The sequence below is a fragment of the Agelaius phoeniceus genome, chromosome 8, assembly GCF_051311805.1.
Source record: "Agelaius phoeniceus isolate bAgePho1 chromosome 8, bAgePho1.hap1, whole genome shotgun sequence".
In the NCBI taxonomy this organism is placed as follows: Eukaryota; Metazoa; Chordata; class Aves; order Passeriformes; family Icteridae; genus Agelaius; species Agelaius phoeniceus.
In genome coordinates, this window is record NC_135272.1 from 18,939,014 (window position 1) to 18,962,278 (window position 23,265).

At 37.5% G+C, this 23,265-nt stretch overlaps 1 protein-coding gene across 1 annotated transcript in view; it reads left to right on the forward strand.

Moving 5' to 3' along the window:
* Positions 1-23,265, forward strand: part of OLFM3 (olfactomedin 3) — a 47,416-nt gene that overhangs the window by 12,369 nt on the left and 11,782 nt on the right. The window contains exons 2-3 of the mRNA XM_054638101.2: positions 20,186-20,332; positions 22,719-22,874. Coding sequence (XP_054494076.1) covers positions 20,186-20,332; positions 22,719-22,874 — 303 coding nt within the window. The remainder of the gene's footprint in view (positions 1-20,185; positions 20,333-22,718; positions 22,875-23,265) is intronic.

Below are 23,265 nucleotides of genomic sequence, written 5' to 3' on the forward strand. Positions count from 1 at the left end.
TTAGCTCTGTGTAACACTTGCTTCACATTATTAATAGAAGATTACCTTTACCCTGTGTAATGGTGAGAGAATATGTTGTTACCTAGTGTTTGGTACTCATTGTACTCAATCTAGAAACAAAGTGTGTTGTCTCACACACATTTATTTTCTCTATACATTGTGAAATAGCTTATAAATGTGCTACTTCCTTGTACACAAGTTATATTTTAATTATACCAAATCTGCAGCTCACAGGCTAGATTTCACCACCAGTGTATTCAATTACAATCAATAGAGGTCACCTCCAGTTCTACCTCCCTTGCTGTCACTCCAGGGTTTTAGCAGTTTAACTGTAGGTTCATATTTGTGACAAGAACACACATTCTTCATATCACATGGAAAGTAACAGGATTTTAGAATTCCTCTTTGTTGTTAGGCTGGACTGAACACATTAAAATACTGAAATTAAATATTAAAATTTGAAACACAATGAAATAGAAAATAATTCAGTCAAACTTGTTCCAGACTTAAATACTTTCTGTGAATTCAGCTTTGGTTGACCGTAGAACCCAAGCTTGGATAAACTAAGATTAACCCTATGAAGCAGTTTTGTGGTGTCCCTCTGAGAAGCTCCCATGGCCCTTAGGGGATGGCTGATCACCTGCACTGCTGGGGCAGCTCCCCCTCCATGGAGTTTCCACAGCATGCCTATCAGGAAGCCCTCACTGTACTGATAGTCTGCTCTTTACTGACTGAACCTGAAAAGATGGAAATGACAAGTGACACAAGTTGATCCCTTGACCTTAATGAAAATTGTGTTCCAAAACTTTCAAGCTTTTCTAGCACGTATAGGTACAACTCACTTCCAGATGAAGTGAGACATTCTTTCTCTGTTTATAAAATTGTAAAGAAAGCCTTTGGAAACCGTATAGGTCATCTACTTCCAAATTATGCCCTGGGATACAATTCTCAATGATCATTAGATTGGTTTACTATTATATGAACAACACAGAGAAAGATTTCTTTCCCCCTTTAATCCCAAAGATGTTAATTATTTCTATTAATAAAAGAAAGTATTTACTATTCTTGTCACACTGCCTCATTTGCAATGGCATATTATCTTGGGAAGAGAATTGGTTTTGTATTCCTCCCTATTCTGAAATTCTCTATAGCTCCCTGTGGGAAGAACAAAGGAACAGGACTCGTTCTTCCTCAGCAGTCACCCAGCTGAGCTCACAATATGATGCTGAGTTCATAATGCTTCCAAGTGTTTACCAAAATAAGAGAGAGAATGATGTTTGTTATGTTTGACTTCAGATTATGACATTTCTGGAGTATATACTCCTGTAGCAATGAGAGGAAGGAAAGACTGGTCCAGAGGTCATTTTGGTTTTTAATGTTCCTTGTTCTTTCCATTCTTATTTCTTCCCCAGTTATAAAAGCAATAATGTGGAAGAAAAAGTATTTGTAAAGGGACGCAGGAGGGACCCTTCTTTTGTTCACTCTGACACTTGGCATTTATTTTATCTCATTTTGGCAAAATTACATCGCAGCTGTCTGGAAGTGATATTTAGTCTGTTATGAACTCTGCATGAAGTATTTTTAGATTTGATTTTGGTAAGCTTCCTCTTAGTAAATTATTTCTAATTCACGTGAGTTGCATGAACCTGAGAGCTCCATTAACCTTCATTATGCCTTCTCCTCACTTCATAGTCTGAGCTCACATACAAACACAAAGAAAATATTTAAATGAAACAGTGTCTTTAAAAATATTCCAAACTTAAACTACTGATTTAAGGAGGCACAACTACCTTATCTATGCATAGGTGTCACCATTGTTCTGCTTGACTGCTTTTAGTGGACCTGAGCCCAATCCATAGTTACTGACATTAGCCTCAGTTTCTTGTCAGCTCAGAAGAGCTCATTTTCTGTCACTCTGCTGCCCTCTAAAAGCATTGCTCATTTTAATGGTATTTTTGGGGATCCTATCCCCCCACTTTAATCTCAAATGAAAAGCAAAAAAGTCTCTTAGGTACTTCAGAAATTTTTCTCCCTCCCAGTTCACTCCCTCCACCCAGAAACAAATCTCGTGCTCCATACTTTCATCAGAACACTCACAGAATCATAGAAGATAAACTAGAAACAGAAGCTTCAAAATGCCTTTAATCCATTCCTCCAAAACAGAACAATTTAGCATACTTGCATCATAAACTCTTAGCCCTGCCCTAGAAATACAGCCAAAATTAGAGTGCTTTATGCTGACAGATGATGTCATAGTAAATGAACACATTTGTCTCAAACTAAGACTTCAGGCCATTTGCTCTGAAGTCTTCAAAATCAGTGAATTAATTGTCTGAGCATTACAGAGTTTTCACTCCTCCTAACTTGTAACTATGCATGGAGCTGAGGGAATGTGCAGGTGTGACTGAGATCTAAGTACTTGCTATGGCAAAGAAAGGAAAACAGTTGATCAAGTTAGTGCTTGATCAGATGTCACAAATTATATGCAGCCTGTAGTTCAAGAATGTTATTCCAAAGATATCTGGCATTCCTTATGTTTCCCTTTAGGCTTTATATCCCTTCCAGTTCATTAACTCCTTTGTTAGTGTTGTCTCAGTTGCAAAAGATGGTAACTTACATTGTGACTTTTAAAAACATGTTCCAAAGAAGGGACTTGATCTTGGTTTCCTAGGAAAGTTTCTTAGAGCCCTTCTATTTCAACCAACAGAATGATGCTTGTATTAAAACAACCTGAGCTTCCCTCCTTCAACACTGTGCAAGGTCTGGGTTCAGAAAATGGAGAGGTTGCTGTCCTCTGCAAGGGCTCCTCTCATTAGAGCAGCACAGGATAGACTTGCCTTGGAAGGTTTACCTCAATCTCTTGTTTCAGGAACCCACTAAAACACAAATATCTGGGAAGTCAATGGTACTTGGTCATGTAACATTGCTAGGAGAAATGTACTAATTGATTGAAAGTATGACACAGTTTCCTAAATTCATATTATATTTTATAAAACTCTTTAAAAAGCTGCAGTACAGGTTCCTCAAATCTAAGTGTTCTTTTCAAAGAGTAACCAGTAATTTGCATATTACTTCAGAGTCAGAACCCATGTTCAGAGTCTTGCATGTATCCCTTTAGTTATAGGATATCCATGAATCTGTGTAATAAGTAGGTAAAAAAAGTGCTGAAATAACAATCAGTAAGATTCCATTAGGTGGAATATAAGGTTTTCTCTCCTAATTTCAGGGATTACATAATCAATTCATACAGAAAATTCTCTCCAGTTGCTGATTAGAACAATAGTTGTTTCACTGAGCCACAAAAATTTTTATTCATATTTACATATCTTTGTGCTTCAGTAAAATGAAATCAGTCCAGGATAGTGGGATTCTTCCATGCATGGAATAAAAGCCATCAAAAAGCACCACTGTACACAAGATTTTTAGTGATATGTCCACACTCCTTTACTATTGATAAGGAACTCATGAGAGACAATAGCACAGCAGTCCTTTTCCCTTAAATTTGTATCTCAGTACTAGAGGCTGGCATTTCTGCTGCATTTTCCTTAAGATTACAGGCTTGCCTTTCAGGACCCTCTGACATGTAAAAACACCAGAGAAGGGCTGACATGCTCATAAATCACTTTCTACTGCAGCCTTGGTGTTGCCAGGAGTCCCTGCTTATTGCAGCGTAACCCGGAGCTGAGCGCAGCCTGTGATGCCAACTAATGCCTCCAGGAAGGCAGTGAGGAAGAGAGAATCATGTAACCCAGGGAGTTTTCATGCCCAGACATGCCTTCTCAGCCACTGCAGGACAGCTAGAGTCCCAAAGCATCCTCACACAAATCAGAAAGCTCCTGTTTCTTGATTTTTGTTAGCCTTCATTCTTACACTTCCATCCTGCCCTCTCTGAAAGAGCTCAGTTTTCAGGTGCAGTAGTTTTCTTTGGCATACTCTAAGTGTATTACCCGGTAGTAGCATCATACTAGACCGAGGAAAAGTCTGAAGAAAGGGTCACCTAGGATAAGGAGTAAAGACTATTATCTTGTTCAGTTTAATCGGTTACTTTTATTTGTATTCTTCCCTGCCTTCTTTTTTAATCTTATATTAGCATGTGAAGTATTTTTTTTTCTTTTTTCCTCTCTTACAATAGATTGCAGACAACTGTTTGCCAACGCAGAAGGCTTAAATTACAATATGAATACAGACTGTGAAGTGCCTTAGATTCCTCACAATTACCCAAGACTGACTTGGTGCAGCAAAGCTGTCTGAATAGAATGTTGAAAGGCTTTTATCCTACATTCGGAATGTGTGAAACAGTGTACTATGTTACAGCTACCTTGCAGTTCTTATGCCTTTAGCATAAGTAACACTGTTAAGTAATTTGGAAATATAATCAGCCCCTCAACATCTGATAAAGCACCTTTTTGTTTAGGGATGCTTTTGTTTTCCAAGATACTGACATTCCCAACTGTCAGCCCTTTCAGTTTCCATAGCATTTTTAAAGGAACTCTGTTGTTCTATCAGCCACACTATTTTCCTCAGATTGTCTAAGAGATAAATAATATTTGATTATCATTTCTAGAGGCATCTAATATTTAAAATTTGAAATTTTTCACATGTAGACTGTAGGGTCAGTTTCCTCTTTTTTATTATTTGTAAAGTTCCTTGAGAATTCTTTTATCTAATGGAGCAGCACTTGCACTTTGTGCTCTGAAACAATGTTGTTTCCAATTCATTACATAAGGAGAAATGAGGCATCTTGTGAAGTAAGCATTAGAATATGAAGTCAGAAAGTCTGCACTGCTAAGCCAGATTGGTCTTTGGGGAAATTGGATATTTCCACTCCACTAAAAAGCTATTATAATAGCATTCTTTTGACTGCCAAGCAAGCTGCACTAGAGACTTCATTTGCTCCCTGCTTAATGTATCTGACTTCTGATACCTCACTTTTGAGTCAAAGCAAGAGATTTTACCTTTTTTTTTCTGTGAATCTCTTGCACCTGCTGACTCCCAACCTTCATTCCTATACTGGTTTAATTAGATTCTAGTATTCTTGTCAAGTCCAGGACAACATAAACTTGCAGCAATGCAGGAACAATATCTTCTGAATTAAACACTAATTCCTCCAAGACCCAAAGTGCATAGACAAAGAGAAAAAACAATAAATTACATTTGTATCTAGATAGAATTTGCATTATACATTATACAACCTTGGCTTTCCAGCTTTATCTCTAGAGCACAGTGCTACATCTGCCTTGTAAACCAGGGTTTTTATCTCCTCCATTCTGCCTTCTTGCTCTGGTGTGTTACCTGATCTTGTTACATTTTGAAAGAAATATTTCCAAATCCAATATATTCTGTCTCTGAGACTGCTGATCAGCTCAAGGGATTTATAGCAGTGACATTTCCTGTACATGGAATTCATAGCAGAAATTAAAGTCTTCAAGGAACACTGAGTGAGATACTAATTTGTGTTTTCCTAGCTGGTCTACATGTAGTGCACAGTCCAAAATTTATTCCTAGGTAATTCATTATACCCTCAAGGAACAACAAGGAAAGTCCAAACTAGGAAGGCTTATCACACTGGAAGGATTGAGCAAAGCTAAGTCTACAGTCTGATACCTCAGTTACTTTGTACAGGAACCCTCAAGCTCCAGCTCCTGGGAGAGTCTTTACCCTGCAAGGGAGGATGGAAAATCTGCAGCCAAAGTTCCTCTGCAAAGAGATCCATATCTGTGAATCTCATCTGAACTCTACTGTTCTAACCCCAGAAAGCAAACTGTAGCACAGAAAAATAATACACATTAAGGGATGCTTCCAGGTTCATGTCTGTATATAAGCCAGGTAAAGTTTTTAGGAAGTTCTATCATTTATTAAACCAACAGACAGAGAAAATGGTTTCTAAGGGAAAGAATCAGCAATTTATATGGCTTAAGAAACCATAACCAGGAGTTCTGAAGAATCAAAAATACACAAGAGCTACAAACAGCTTCTGTATAGCTCAGACATGTAACTTAACAATAAACAAACATGAAAGACTGCCAGCAGCAAAACATGAGGGAAGAAATCAGAATAAAACAAGATTGCTTGAATGTCTCCATTTAGGTGTGTTTTTGTAGCCTGCTTTCCAGGCACTGGAGCATTCCCATAGACTATGAGTGTAAGCAACAAAATAAATGTATTTCAGGTCTCTATCAATTTTTTTAAAGAAATAAAGTGCCTAAACTGATACTTATTCTAAATGCTTTTAAAAAGAATTCGTTTTAGCCAAAAATATCCATTCTTCTTACTAATAAGCAATTGAATTTATGTGAAATGACTTGATTGACAAGTTTCTGAGGATCAAAAAGTCATTTACAACCTAAGGACTTGTCTTTCACCTATTAATAATTTATTAAAAGGAAACATTTTGGTTTCTATCAATCAGCCATTTAACAAAATCCCCAATGATTAACGTATGGATGAAAAATGGGCATGTCATAAACTTTATCTACTGAGTTTCCCTTTAACTCATTAACTTCTCTGTATCCTGAGTTCACTGAACAAGGTATCAAAAAATCTCACAGTCCAGAGCAGAGCTTGACAATGTGAGCAGAGGGTAATCTATCCAAACCAGGAGGGTTGTGATGAGCTCTGGTGTAAATCATGCAAGCCACACTCAGCCTTTAAAAACTGGTTTTGACTATAATGAGCCCAAACTGTCTGCAGAGTGACTGTCACGTAATTAAGTTACTCCAGAGCTAAAACTTAGCACTTTATTTTAAAACTCCCCTTAAATCCCTCCAGGAAAATGTGGTGTAAAATCAGGTTGGGTTTTGCTGAAGTGCCCTTCAGGAAATGATTTGTATTGTCTGTAAAACGTGTGTGTGGCAGTAAAACAAAAAGATCTTCCAACAGGGATCATTTAGGGAAGTATTAACAACAGTCTTCAGGCTAAAGTTGTCATCCCTTGCATCAGATATAAGGCCTGCAGAAGTCTGTTTCCTAAAGAGTCTAAAGCAGATGAGAAGGTGCAACAAACTAATGCTTGGTTTCTTGGGGTTTATTTCTTCTGAAAAAGCCAGTGTCTTTTAAATTGTCTGTTCCTGCCTGTTCATTGGGAAGCTTTCCTGTTATTCCTGATGGTCTCCTGCTGAAATCCTGCATTAATGGGCCTGCCCACCTTCCCCTTGACCACAAGAGAGAAGTAGGAACAGAGACAGGAGGTGTTTCCCTGCAACAGCCATATTTTCATACTAGAGAATTTATTTTCACCTTCTTTTTTCTCCATTATATGCTATCTTAAAATAAAAAAAACCTAATTCTTTCAAATAGCCCTATGGCATTCCATCTGGCCCCAAAGATAAATATTTTCCCAAAGCACTGGCTGAAGTAGATTCCATCTGGAATCACTTTTCTCCGTATTTGTGACAGATTGACTCTGTTGTATTCATAAGAAAACAAATAAGCAATAATTTGTTCCATCAAAAAGCAAAAAGTCAATAAAAAAATATGTGTGAAATACAGTTTCTTCAGTTTCCCACTTTTGAGTTGCACAATATTATCTTCAGCATCTTCCCATTTCTGTCAAACCATCTCCTTTTATATAGATTTTAAATCATTTTATTCTAGGTATAAATCTAAAATGCATTTTCAAAGCTAACCATTATGAGCCATCATGCTTTTTTATTGCTATTTAATTGCCTTAATACCACAAGCACTTTGACAAATTGGCTAAGGTTTGGGTTTTTTTCCAGTTTCATGTTAGTAGTTTTTACTGTTATTGCTTAATGTTTTGGTGCTTTTTTAGAAGCAGGAGATGAGAATCTTGGCTAGGAATACACAAATGCAAGACAAAATCTCAGAACAGAATTTTTGTTTGGTCAGGAGAGAGGGCTATAAAATACAGATAAGAACTTTATAGTCTGAACTGTACAGTGGCTCCATTGAAATTTCCTGTTCTTGTTTTGTGGTCCTTGATATGAGTTTGTGCATGTTTTCAAAATTGTATTTTTGGATTGAAAACATTTTCAGAGCTCCAGCACAAGTTTTATGTCCAGAGTTATTTTTTGCCCTTGTACAAATAGCTCTACTTTCTGTAGCACTGATAGCCAAGCTGCAGAAACTAATTACAAGATTTAGTAGAAATATTTTATTAAATTTCTCTGCCATTTGCTAATAGGTTAGTTAAATCTCCCTGTAAAATTAATATCAAATCTTTAAGGTTATGTAAATGCCTTCATTAATCAAATTCTTGGCCCTTTTTTATTAATTAGATCTAAAAGCTTATGTAAAACTTCACCAGCATTGCCCATGAATTTTATTCTCATAGGCACATTGCTAAGCCATCCTTTAAAGACTCACTGACTTTGTGATGCTCAGTTGGTGAATTTGCCCTCATTAAAGCTAGAAAGAATGCCTGCATTGAACTTCTTGTGGACAGAAACCTTTTTCTCTGTACATGAAATCTTTGCTTCTGAGCTGTTCACTGATGCTCACTCCTCACTCATTTCATGTTTGTCTCCTGTGAGATAATAGTGGTGCTTTAATTTTGATATTGTAACTGGAGGATTATGACTGCACATGGGGATTAAGTGCTGGAGATGATAATAGCCTAAAGTGCTGAAGAGACATTGAAAAATACAGGTTATGGAGAGTGTCAGAAGGCTTCTGATGGGGTATCACCTGAGTCTTCATCATTTATACTCCTCTGTTGTCACAGCTCACTAAATCCCACAAAACTGCAAAATTCCAGTCATGTCCAAAATTGGGAATGACCTTGTTTCCTTTGGTCATAAACTGCAACTGTAAAAGAATGACTGCAATGTGACTTGATGAGCATTGTTAAGGTTTTTTTAGAATACATTGTCATCTTCATTTGGAAGATGAAAAATGAAAATTTTGTGTGGAATAAGTCAGATTGGTTTGGTGTCAGATCTGCTTACTGAGCTGTAACAGCTTTGTTCCCTTCCAGTGTCCCAGCCAGTGCTCTATGTGACTGCAAAGGCAAAAAGCCCACCCATTTCCACCAGCTCCTCAACTGCTGCAATCCTGGTCTCTAGCAGCTGAAAAACCACCCAGTATTAGTCCAAGACCACAACTTCCTAACTCAGAGAGCAGGATTCAATGCCTTTTTTAGAGACACAAGGAGGGGGTAAAGGATAACACATGACAGGGTAAAGAATCACAGGTGTTGAAATTATTAACCTTTAAGTACCACCATGCAAGCTTCATACTTATATTGTGAACACAGTTGTTTAGATTGTCTCCAGTTTTAATTTTCCACAAGTTTGAAAGAAATACCTACATTTATGTCAGTGTTTACTTTGGCTCACAATTTTCTGTGCTAGTTGTACAAGAACTTTCAATGTACTCCACTTTCTTGTAATCAAAAGAATGTGGCCTCTCCTAGTGGATGCTAACTGCTGCCCATATGGATTTTTCTGAGCATTGTGCTGATACTAAAAGTCTACAGAGTGGTGTGGCAATCAGACCTGAGTCAAACCCCTGGTAGAAATGGAGGAAGGGAAGTCAGAATTCAAATCAATTCTTTCAAAGCAATGTAGAGATCTCTGGTTTTCCAATACATTTGCTGAGCCTGAGATCCTGGAATATCATGAGCCATATGAGTAACAGAGCCTTTGTCTCTAAGAAGAGGCAACTAAGAATATTAACTTGCTTGTTCAGGGTTTTTAAGTCTCAAGGAAGAATCTCAACCATCACACAGCAGGCAGTATGCCCAGGGTGACAGAATGACCAGGATGAGGATGGGCACACTACCATGACTGCCACTGTGCCCATGCATAAATACTAAATTTAGTTTACAAGGTGCTTTGAATTGTCTTTAAGGCATCTTTTCTTTGGTATATTCAAGTGCTAAGGTGGGAGCAAAGAGGCAGTAATCCCTAATAGCTCACCACTAAATATGTCAGTTTTTTGAGGGCTATTTTTTCCCCATCTCTTCCTTCCTGCAAGGGAAGATTGATAGAAATGAGCAATTGAATCCCTTAAAGTGAAATAGTATTTAAAACTTTTATTTCTGTTCTGTAAAACATAAATAGGAAATGTAAAAGGCAGCAAGAAAAACATATGTCATAACTTCAGTAAGGTTTGTGGTATATCCTCTATTTTTTTTTTGAGTAACACAATTTTGATTCCAAAATAAATGGCTTCAGTTCTCAGAATTATTCCGTTTCAGAAACAGCCTTAGAAATTAGCAAGTGCTTGCTTTCTATACCCTTATTTGAACATAGAATTCTTTTACAGCATCTGGGATCATGCTTTGTGGCATACCCATACATTGCTTTACCCACTACTGAAAAGCAGCTTGTCTTACTGAGCTGAAACAGCACCTGGCTCATTGTATTCAAGGCACTACACAGCATTTAGAACAGGTTAAGTATCCAACTGAAACTGCAAGAAGAATTTTGCTCAACAGAACAAAGCTAACTACTGGAGTTTGGCCACAGCATTTGGATTAACACCTCTGTCTTGCAGGCAAGATTGCCCACAGAATTTCCTCATTATTCACTTACACTACTTGTAAGCCTTCATCCCTATTTAAAAGTAAACCAGGCCTTCCAGGATGGTGTCAAGAAGCAGAATACATTAAGAATGGATTTGCTTGCAGTGAGACACATTCACAAAATCTTGTTATTTTAAGATGTTGCAGGAAATGTGGTGCTTTCTGAACAGAAATGTAATTTTCTTTCTTGGAATTTCTGCCTACAGAAAAAGATCTTTATATCTCAGGAAGGAAATGTTGTTAATGCCACCATTGTTAGAAAATTCAAACAGGAAGATGCTACAACCTTTAAATGCCATTATCAGTGCCATGCTGCTTTAACCTAATAACTCTTGGTTAGTACTGTAGCCTGTGGGTTGCCAGACCACTGGGAGTAAGCTCAGCTTTAAACTTCTGAAGAATTTTTCCCTATTTCATCTCTATAGAGTATATGACAAATATGTAGGAGAGGGGTATCAGCATGATGTCACAGTTTAAGAGACTTGCCAGAAGAATGTATGAAAACATGGTGGGATGAAGGGCAAGTCAGCAGGATAACCCTCCCCACCTTAATTTTTATTAGTCAGTCTTGACAATTATCTGCATTGGGAAATATAGGAGAATACAGCCAAGTGTTTCTCTACTGCAAAGCTGTAAATTTACAAAGAACAGACAAAGTCTTGCTTGTCAGAAGGCAGCAGAAATCAAACAGTACATGGTTCCTTTGCTCTCAGTTCCAAAGACAGCACTTGGCCAATTGCAAATACAGCCATACAGCACACAGCTGCTAAATAAAAAGGAGAGGAGCTGATTTCTGGGCTCTGAGGACAGCTCCTTTCCACACAGCAAAACTACTCTTTCCCTGTTGAAATGCTGCATCCATGTCCAAACCATCTCACTGAATCATGCCCAGGCATAAAAGGAAAAGGTAATTAGGGTGTGTGGCACCAGCAAACACTATGGTTTGCTGTGGGCCAGCATTCAACCCCATACCCCAAACCTTTTGTATTTGTAAGTGGAGACATACCCCACTAAGTCTTTTCCCTAAGACAAAATTCCCCTTTGACAGGGAATTTTGTGTTGCAAACCCTTTTTGCTTTCTTCATTTCTGTCTTCTCACTTGGAAAGATTCAAGGAGATTTTAAAAAGGCACTGAACAAATTTACCTGTATCTATTAAATGTGACAGGCAAGCTCCAGTTCAGTTAAGTGCTGACTGCAAAGCTGTAAGCTTGCATTAACCAGGGGAAGGGCCAGTTATACTGCCCATTCTCAGAGTCTAAATGCACTTTGGCTCTAAGTAGCTTAGATTTCTGTTTTTGAACATCTAGTTGCAGTCAGAGCCAGCTGAAACCACTTATTTTATTAAATTACTACAGAATTTACTGATTTTCATGGCTCAAACTCTTTCCAGGATTATATATGATCTAACTTCATGGGGAATTTCAGTTTCAGCTCCTTTAATTTCCTAAAATTTACTTTCAATGAAAGCTAGATCACCTACCTCATCCAGCCTCAATAGAATAATATGTATTTTCAAGATGGAAAACCAAAATTGTACATTAAGCATGAGAATTACTCCAGGAGGAATTCTGTATAAATTCTCATATCCAATCCATACAGCTTTCAAGGAAAGCCAAACTGCAACAAATTCCAGCCCCAAATTGCATCCTTATTGCTCAGAGCAAGATAAGGGATCCCAGAATCCGCTAAAAACATACAGATTTCCAGCCTCTGTTAAAAGGAGGACTGTCTGCACAATCTTTAGTCATTATCTACTAAATAGATGTCTCCATATATTTTAGAAAATATGCTTTCTCCCATTAGATCCATCATCATATCACACATTCAAGGGAAAAGCTTATGAGATTTTATTGAGTACCTGATATAAATGTTACTGAAAATTAAAGTGGCAGGAAATCAACAGAAGAAGCTTTTCTTTTTATTTCGCTTAGTCCTGCACCACCCATTTATTTTCCCAGCTGTTTCAATTAACTGCAGACTTTGCTAAAGCAGACTGCCCATCGTGTTTCCTGTTTCAGTCAATTCTCATAATGAACTAATTCTTCTGTAGAGACACTACTTTGTTATTCTGTACACTTGGGATTTGCTAACAGCAGAACACAAGAGAATAGGTGTGAAAAAGACATGAAAATGTTCTTTAATGTCTTCGTTCAAAAGAAGCTCCCTGAAGCCTGAAAAATTAACAAGCAGATAGCTAAGACCACTTCAGAAAGGTCACCTCAAGAGCAGTGGTACAGAAAGATGGAATGGACAACAGACTAAAAATCCCTTGTTCAATACTTCTCTAAGCGGAGACACCTGACTGCAGAATGTCACTGTATATGCACTGATGAGCTGTGAAAAGAGATTTTCTAGAAAGGGCACATACCTCTCAACTGCCCTTAAAAACCTGGATATTGCTACTCTCAGGTAACACTGCAAAGCCACAGGGTTTTGTTGAACAAAACCAGAGTAAGATGAAGAAGGCACAATTCTCTAAATTCCAAGAACTGCAGTTGAACTGATAGCACAAGTCTGTGCTTTCTCAGTCCATCTGCAGCTCTATGAATGGTAATTGCCATTCCAGTTCTGAGAACTTTGCTTTGTGCATGCATTAACCTCATGTGAATAAATAATCATACTCAGGAACATGACTAATGAACTGCAATTTTTAAACCAATGTACTACTGAGCACAATATATCACAGAAGATAAAGAACTAAATCTGCTTTAGAACAACAGTGCAATGAGGGAAGCTTTGGCTTTTCTTCTTGAGCTTACTTTCTAAACCTAACCTGTCAAAATACAAACTTACTGAGATTTAAGATTCCTGATGTTGCTCTGCTTCAAAGGAATGTAGTTAAGCCAGCTGAGCCATGAGTGTGCAATCACTTCATCATAAAATGCAAGGTTTCAGGTGTTTACATGATAGCATTTACCCATGAACACCATTTTTAATTGTAAGAATTTTTCAAGGTAGCATTGTTTTTCACATATATTAAATACGCTGACATCAGGGTTAAGTGGCTGTGGCTGAACTTCACAATTTCCTCTTTCTTAAAATCAATGCTTTCCTCTGGCTAGGAGGTAATTAGTTTTTGGGCTGGGTGGCTGGGTATATTTTCACATGTTCCTGACTCAGGACATTTACTCTGTTGCTGTTCCTAATACTGATGTTAATTACTTTTTACAGTACAGAGATCCCACTACCTCAGTTGTAATAAGATAATGTTGGGATGTATTCCCATTTTCAGTAGACTTAATGCCTATCAAAATGTAACAGGATCTCAAAGCAAAAGTAAATATCAGAGACTAGAAGAGCCTTTAGACAATTTTTTAAATAAGGTTCTTAAATAATACCTTTAATGACCCTAGTAATTTGTAATATAGTAATTGAATATTACAGACTAGCATATAATAACATTAACAGCATTGAAATTGCTACAGATTGACAGATTTTTATGTAAAATCAAAATATGGCATCTGAAGTTATTCTGTAGGGATGGTTCAGCTTTTACTGGCTTTAGAAGAAAGTTAACTAAAAGAAGAGATTATCATAGCAGCAGAAAATTAGGGTAATAAAGAATGTTGTTCAGATTTTAGAATTGCTGTTGTATTCTAGCTTTTGTTCAGAGCAGTTAACCATAAACTAGAAATGTGAAATTGAAGCTTTAAAAAAAGAACCAACAAAACAGAAAATACAGAGCTGAAATTAACCACAGATCATAAAGTTTTGTTTCTACTTTCTAACAATATGAGAACTCTTCAGCTATGTCCTGGAACTGAGGGAATCAGCGTGCTTATTAAACTTCTGAAAGAGGATGGGAATTAAAAAAAGGTGGTAAAACTGATGAATTAGAATGTTTTTTGTGTTAGGTCTAGATAGGATGCTGAGACACTTCAGAAAAACCTAATAAAACTGGAAAATTAGCCAACATTGTCAAATGTTACCTAATCCATATTGGAAGTAATCAGTGGAGGTCCTTGGGAAACTGATAAATTGCCAATGAAACGTGACAGTTCAGCAAAAAGCCTCAGTTTGATGTCAATCTGGTCAGTTCAGTTTGCACATGTGTTCAGGGGACAGCTTTGGGCCCCTCTCCACAGAAACACTGACTCAGGGAAAGGCTCAATGCCTCCTGCCACTAAGCCTTCAGCAGGCTGAGCTGAAGGCCTGACTCAGCTCTCAGTCTCAAAATCTCCATATCAAGAGTGGAACACAGGGACTCTCTACAGGGAAATGTACAGAATGACCACTATCAGGCAATCCAATATCGACTTTATCTCCTGAAACACAGAAAATACTCTGAGCAAAACAGCTGTGATCACATAGCCTTTCTCAAATTTGCCATCTATGCACAACTTCTAGCATCAATATATTTCAGTGGGTTTCACTGTATTCAAATCTCTTCGGTGAATTATTTTTTTGAGTATTTGAAATATTTCACAGCTCACATTACTGTGAGCTAACACAATACCTGGATACACAGATTTTCTATATTCTGTTGCTGGGTGACTCCTAAGTTTATATGATAGCTCTCAATGGCTTTTCATTGTCTTTTTAAAAAATGAGTTTACATGTGTCTTCCTTAAACTGCAGAGATTTATGGAAATCATTTTGAATGGATATTGAAAGAGAAATGTCTAGCCTGAATTGATGCATAAACTCTGAGAATCTGAAAAACTGTTTGCAGAGTTACAGTGGCTTTAATAAATACATCCATGTTGACACACACCCATAAATACACATCCCTTCAGTTTCACTGCACGCAGGGCTCCTTCATAGCACTGCCTGCAGTCCTTAAGGAAAAGTAATTTGCTTTTCTGAAGGAAATTCGGAAACTAAGTCCATAACTGCCCTGAGGAAAATGCAGTTTGTCTCTCAGCAAACTTTATGCAAGTTTTCTCTTAAAAAAGTGCCATTAGAAGTCCTCACTCAGCACTTCTTTTACAAATAATTCTTAAGAAGTAAAACTGCCCCTATGGCACAATGATTTCTAGACTGTTTTCTCTGCTTTTCTTTCCTCCCCCACATTCAATATATAAGCAAGATAAATTGCTACAGAACCTGCAGCTCCTTCTACAGCACTAGAGAGCAGTAGATTTAACAGCAAAGCCAAAAGAAGTCTCAAAATGTGTGATCCCCAATTTATCTTCTGTTCCCATCCCAGCCCCAATGAAGACATAGTGAGTCTGCCAACCCTGGGAGTAATGCAATAACTCTTGGTACAAAAACTTGTAAACTAACAAGAACACTGAGAAATGTGACTCTTCACAGCCTCAATGGTCTTTTATGAACAATAAAGATCTTAATAACAAGCTGTGCAAATAATAAAGTCTCTTATGTTTGTGATTTGTGAGAGACCAGCAAATCACAGGAGGTCCAGAAAGGTTTCAGGTGCTTTGATGAGCAGGCTGGCAGTTCTGCCCCTTCCCCATGGACAAGAACAGAACCATATTTACAAACAGGCTTGAGCATATTTCTGCCAAAGCACTGATGGGAAGTAGGGGGGTTATTTGTGCTCAGGTTTTGCATTTCAGACAGGAACACACTGCTCTGCCTGGACTGAACTAATTAAGGGCTAATTGACTGTCTAGCACCTATAAAGAGATAATTCACCCACGCCATCTCCCACTGGAAACTGCAGTGACTATAGGCATAGAAAGGATTGTTTATTTAGTGGTCAGCATAAGACACACATAAGTATTTGTTAGTAAGAGCAGAAAGAGGGCAGATGAGGATATGGATGTTTCTAATGGATGATTAAATCTGGGTAGCTTGATCTCCCTTCATGCTGTGGATGTTGTGTGCTGCAGTCACGCCTCTCGCTGCCAGCCTGCACTGGGATGATAATCACTCACTATGAAAACTCATTAGCTGCACAGCAATGAGCCCTCCACTGCTGAAGCTTGGTGCTGTTCTTAGTACCATGGCAATGATCTCTAACTGGATGTCCCAAACTCTCCCTTCTCTGGTAGGACTAAATACCACCAGAATAACCACTTCAGATACTCTAGTAAGTAGCTGTTATATGTTGCAAGCTATCTTAATGCTGAATTCGTATTTAGGTGCCAGCAAAAGTGTTAGTTTGTTGCCTCTTTGTAAATCTCTTTTTTAGTTACTAATCTTTTTTCATCTCTTAATGCATGCTACTTTTTGGGCATCATAAAACTGCACATTGGTGAGCATGTTGTGGTCTTACTATGAAAGGGAAGGTTTCAAAATAGTATCCTTAAATATGTAAGAACAAATGCCTTCATCTTGAGCATGAAATGCTAAAAAGAGTACAGCAATGTCTTTTCACTTGTCTAGACTGTTCTTCCTATCTTTACTGCTCCAGAAAAATGCATTTTGTTGTTTAGAATATTAGATCTGGCAGTAGCTTTCTTTTTGAAAATTGGATAATGTTACCTAGTAACTATTCACTATAATATAAAAAGGGTCGGATTCCTTCCTATTTTTCTTTATTGGAATACAGTTAAACAAATAAATAGCTGTTAGAAACAAGATAAAATTGGTACTAGGAGGTTAGATACCAGAATTTTTGAAAGGCTGCTAATGGGAATAATACAAATGACAGAAATATCACTTTATATCATTGATGCTCATATACAGCAGCCTCAGTTAATAAAAACCTCCAGGAAAGCTGTGAATAGCTATGAACTCATGAGAACCCTAAAAAGTCAAGTAACTTTTTACTTTAGAGGGAACACTATCCTGGTGTTCATAAATTAAATTAGAACATAATTTTCCTAAATGTTTAGTAAAACACTCTTGTCTATGTATCTTTTTGTGTAACTGCAATCAGATGTTTATATAATAGTAGGTTATGTAAAATATAAATGTAACTATTTGTATAGCAGTTCACAATTCTCAAAACTCAGAATTTTGTAACTAACACTTATGCATTTACTAACCAAAATGGAATAATTGAATATATGCATGCAGGAAAAATATTACTGCAGAAAATCACTGTATTTAGTCTATAAATATTAATACTTCAAAATTAAATATGTTGTAAGAAAATTTCTGTTATCTTTTAGAGCAGCAAGCTGAGAATACAAAGAAAAGCTCTATTTTCCTTAAATGTAATTTCATTTCACTGAGTCACAATATATACTGCTAGTTCTTGTGGCTGTATAAGTAGAAGTTCCCTATCACATTTACATCCAAGTTTAAAGTTACCACTGTGTAACTATAAGAGGCACATTAGTTATTATGAAATATATATATTGATACATACATACATATATATATACACACACACACAAATATATATTTGTACTGATTTGTTCAGATTCCAAGTAGCACAAAACTGTCATGTTCCCCTTGGCTACAACAGGGCACTGCTGATAGAAATGCCTTTGAAATATTAAGAATGCCTTTAAGAATGCTCTTTTCACTCCTTGAGTTGAGCTATATGCATATTTTTTGTTTTGATAAGGGTAGCAAGAGTGCCAGTAGAGCTGGGAAAGTGATGATAAAAACTTGATTATCTGAGCTTGGCAACATCTGCCAAATTAAAAAAAACATGAACTACAATCATGTAGGGTTCTTTTTACACAAAACCAAGCACCAGAAATCTGGTACCTTTCTTAAAACCGTAGATGTTGGCTGAAAGAATTTATGCCCCAAGTGCTCAGTAATACCAGAGTCATCACTGACTGATTTTTGGCTGCCATCCAGAGTTCCCCACCTGCAGCTTCTCCAGTGAACTCTGCAGTATGAGCACTTCTCCAGAATTTCTCTCCCAGCACATACACAGCTCATAAATTGTGTATATTGTACAATGTAAAAAAAGGACAAAACCTTCCAATTTCCTGCCTTCAGCTGGAAGAATTGTACAAGGATGTGGGGTCAGGTAAAGGGCCTCCTCTTTTGAGCCCTGTTACAGTACCAGGGTTGAAATTGCAAGACAAACCAGAAAATACTGTTTAAGCAAGCATCCTCAATAAGGTACTACCCTTTCACTGTTCACCATAGTAACAACAGAGGTAGCTGTAACAGTTCTATTAGAATATATGAAAGTGCAAGTGAAAAAATAAATCTTTTAGAAGTGAACCAAGTCATTAATACAGCAGCCTGCCATGGCAGTGGTTAATATTGGACTTTATAGGGACTCCTCTGTTTTCCCCAGAATTTCAAGAATTAGTAAAAATTACTATTGTTGTTTTCTCTTGTTATTTCATTTCTTTCTTGTTTACTAAGGCCTGTCAGCAGTAAGCCTGCATTTGAAAAGTTGATGCAGTAGCTTCTGTAAGGTTTTGATGACTTTTAGCTCTTTTTTGCATAGCAGTTTCTGCTTGAAGGGATTAAATGTCAAACTAAAACAATAACAGAAAAATAAAGCAAAGTGCACCTTTGCACACATGCATGTTTTTGTTTGCCATCACTCATATTACCCATCCTAATTAATGAAGGAAGCCTAAATTTCCAAAGAGAGGGAAGAACAGAAAAAATTCATAGGACTGTAGCCAAAATTGTAGATGGCTACTGCCTCTTCAATTACTTCTTCAGAGGAGTCAGTCCACAGAGATATTGGCACCTCTTCAGAGATAAGGAATTCTGCAACTCCTGCACTAAGCTGCCAGCAAAACATCAGTATCAAAGCTTCCCAGTTTAAATAATCACTTTCTCTGCTGGCACCGAGTACAATTGTATAATATAAATAGCAACTGATTCCAACTGTGTCCAGACCAAAATTACTTCAATGATATCCATTAGCATCTGTACCATGAAATTCATCACTCAGTACAATATTAGGAAAGAATAAAGCACAATGTTAACTGTAATTTACAGTTTAAAAAGAAAGTTCAAAAACCGTTTCTTGTATCTATTAAGTTCCATCACCTGAATGCTTTCAATCATCTCATTATATTGTTTTCTGTCATTCCTACACTATTTCTGTACATCCCATTAAAGAGATACTGAATCCCACACAAACATTAAATGCAGTTCAGTTACCCTGCTCTGCAAACAAATGTAATTTTTTTTTTTTTTTTTTTTGCCTTTCTTTCTCAGTCATGGTTGCTGTAAAAACGAACAGGTTAGGAATTCCCAGTTTTCTGCTGTCCCAGTGAAGGACATGAAGTGTCTTAAATCACCCAGTGGCTTGCTTGCCATGAGCCCCATTCCCCTGGCCCAACCAGACACTTTTCCATCCCACCCTGAGCAAGCCCCTGTTCCCTTGGCTAAATGCAATGGGAGCCTGGGGAGCAGTTCCTGTGAGGTGCAGCTTCAAGAGCAAACCTGTCCCCCACTCCAAAGTGCTGCTGAGCCAATTCCTGCCCATGAGTCACAAATTGTGCTCTCCCCAGGCTCATACGTTTGTTCTTTCCTGTCTTTGTTGTTCCCATTAGCCTAAAGTAAAAGTCATCCAGGCTGAAAGGACGTGTTTGTTCTCTGCTGATGAAAAACTCTAATGTCCCTTTGCAGAGAATTAAATCACCTGGTTTGTGCTGAATCACAAGCATAGTACCATTCTCATCCACCCTGGAAACTGTGTGTGCTAAACTCCTCTAGAGAACTGTTACAAAGGTGTGAGATTGGCAAAACTGGGAAACTACCCAGCTAATTAGTGAAGATTAATAATTGTTGGCTAGTAGGAACCTCAGTGCAGACATGTACTGCAAAAACAAAAATACCCTGCTGCAGTGTTTGTTTCAAACAATAAAAAATCAGTTCAGTTCCTTTGATTGTTATTATTTTGTTGTTACAGACTCAGATTAGCCCCAAGGAAGGGTGGCAAGTTTATAGTTCAGCCCAGGATCCTGATGGCCGTTGCATTTGCACTGTTGTTGCACCTGAACAAAACCTATGTTCGAGAGATGCCAAAAGCAGGCAGCTCAGACAACTGCTAGAGAAGGTAAGTCTTCCCAAAAAATTCCTCCTCTTGGTCATTAAACTTCCCATGGAAATCTACTGCTTTCCTTCTCAGTTAATCCATCATGAACTAATGAAGAGTTACCTGATAAAAATCGTTATTCAGGGTATATCCCCTATCCGTGTTCTCATCTCTGATTATTACCTATTTTCCTTACATCACACCTTTCCCAACCCAAGCTTCATCTCCTCTCTTAGTCACTCCTCCCAAATTCTTTTTTACATACAACAGGACACATTTTTCTGTGTAAAATCAGTTACAAATCCCACTTCAAGCTAGCTCAGGGATTTAAACTTCAGCTTCTGCTTTGATCATGTGAGCCTGCTGAAGGTCATTTCTCATCTCTTATCAAAAAATAATGAGACACCACAGCATCTTGAAAGCAAACTGCAGAGCATAAACAGTTCTAATTTTTTCATTGTTTCTTTTTCCCAAGTTTATTTATTCATTTTCTGATGGTGCAAATTTTCCCCAACAGCCCAATTCTTAATTCCAGTATTATCCACTATTGCACATATGGTGAAACCAATTAAGTCTTGTTTTGCATCAACAGAAAAAAATGTTACAACTATGAAAAACACTCTGCATTTCCTGTATAAGTAATCAAGATTATAGTTACTGTATGGCAGCCAGTGGTGCAGAACCTGAGGCCCAAGAGTGTTTGAACAGCAGCAAAAACCAACATAAAATGTAGACTTTAAAATACATTTTTAGTGCACAGTTTTTAGTATTTTTCTAGCTATAAAAAAACATTTCCAGTGTTAATGTAGTGCCAGATCCCCATAGATTTTTGCTCTTTGTGTTTCCATGAACTTCAGAAGGGACAAAGTTTCAAGTTGACAGAGCCCATAACATGAGATGCATGGAGAGGACATTGATGGACCAACAGAGAAAAAAGGAGCTGCCTCCCCTCATGGTCTGTTTACTGAAGAAAGGAGCACTCCAGTCTATGCTCCAGCATATTCCCCAAATACTCAAATATTACTAAAAAATATCCTTTGTTTTGAGGTTGGGGCTGGAGGGGTGTGATAAGATCACAACATAGTTTTTGAGCTGCCACAGAAATGAACCTAAATCATCAGCCTCTCAAAGCTATTTTCTTATGATTAGGACTGTGGCAATCATGGATATGTAATGTTGTATTACTACTTCCTGAGTCCATACAGTCCTTTAATTAGAGCCTTTATGTGGATGTGTCTTCTGCTAAATGGAAATTCTCAAAGTTCCTCCAGCACCCAAAGGTGCTTTATTTGCCTGCTTTCAACAATTAGATAGCAAAAAAAAAAAAAAAGCCTCTGCATTTTACATTACAAATCCTTTCTCAGAACTATTAGTAGCAACTGTACAATAACTAATGCATACTATTTTTAAGAGTAGTTTCTAAATCCTTACATTCTGTTGATCATAAGTTAGCTCCAAACATGGATATCACTTGAAATACAGCATATTCTTGCAGACCACAGGAGTACTGCTGGGTTTGTCATTCCTTAGGAAGGTACAAAATGTTTTGTTTGAGCCAAAACTTCAATAAGGTGCCTAATACATTTACAGCAGTCTAATTTTCTCATGTTTTAGAAAAACAAAACACTTGCTGAAATAGAATAGCTGCACTTGGAAAATGTGTTCTTTTTATGGCTGGCAAAAGCATTGCAGAAACTTTTAAAAGTATGTGTAATTTACTCTGGATGACAGTTACCATTGCATCACTATGGTAAAAGTCCTCACTATAGCTACAAAGTCACTTGATCTACAAAAGTAACCTAAATATTCACTACTTTTCATCTGGAAAAAAAAAAATTGTAGTTTTCTACCACTGAGAAAATTGGATAAAATTTCTAATTTTACATTTACTTATGAAATTATGAGGAAAAACCTCTGTGGTGATTGACACAGCCCCGCTTATCTCTGGGTGGTCTTCTGAATGCCTTATATTGAATGATTGTATAAATGCCTACTAACAAGTAAAGTCATGCTCCTCATACTGACCAAAATCTCCAAATTTCAGTCCTGTCCCTCCCAAAGTGCCTGGAAGGAAATATATGCTATATGAGCACCTTCTGAACCAGTCACATCTGCTACAGATCTCAAAGTAGACTCTATTGCCTGACAGACTTTCCTGAGCCCAATGAAAATTATGCTTAAGGGATCTCTCTCTCTCTTTACCTCTAAGTAGTCCAAAAAATTTTTGGCTTCAAGCCTTGCCCTGTTCCCCACTATTTGTCCCACCATGCAGTTACAGAATGTAGAGCTGTACTGTGGTAGAATGACTCACAACTAATTGACAGAAGTGCATTTCATTGCCTGACATTTAACCAGGGAAAAAAGCAAAGCAACAAAGGTGCATTTAGAAAGTGTTCTTCTTTAACAGGTTCAGAACATGTCCCAGTCTATTGAAGTTTTAAATCTACGGACTCAGAGGGATTTCCAGTATGTTTTAAAAATGGAGACACAAATGAAGGGGCTGAAGGCCAAGTTCCGGCAGATTGAAGACGATCGCAAGACGTTAATGACAAAGCACTTCCAGGTAGCTCCAGTTTTTACAGAAACTCCCAAACCTGCTGGAAACAATGTGCTAAGTGACAATGCATGGACTGCTAAGGTCTCAGCTGGAAATGCTCCTACAAGGGTGCCATTTAAAAGAAAAGCATAATAAATCTTCCTTTAGGATGATAATCTTTTGCTCTGTTCAATTTAATTGTAATAGGGAGGAATTATTAAGTCAATAGAGAAATGTCACTATAAACAGATTCCTGTTCTTTCTGTATCAATATGCATGCCATGCTGAGAAATTTATATTCTTTTGAGCTCCAGTGCTAAAGGGGGAGATCCAGTGGAATTAATAGCAAACAAGTAGAGTTCTGTGCTCATAGTGTTCCATGACATTTACTGCAGTTGAAAGGAAGAAAGGCTATAAT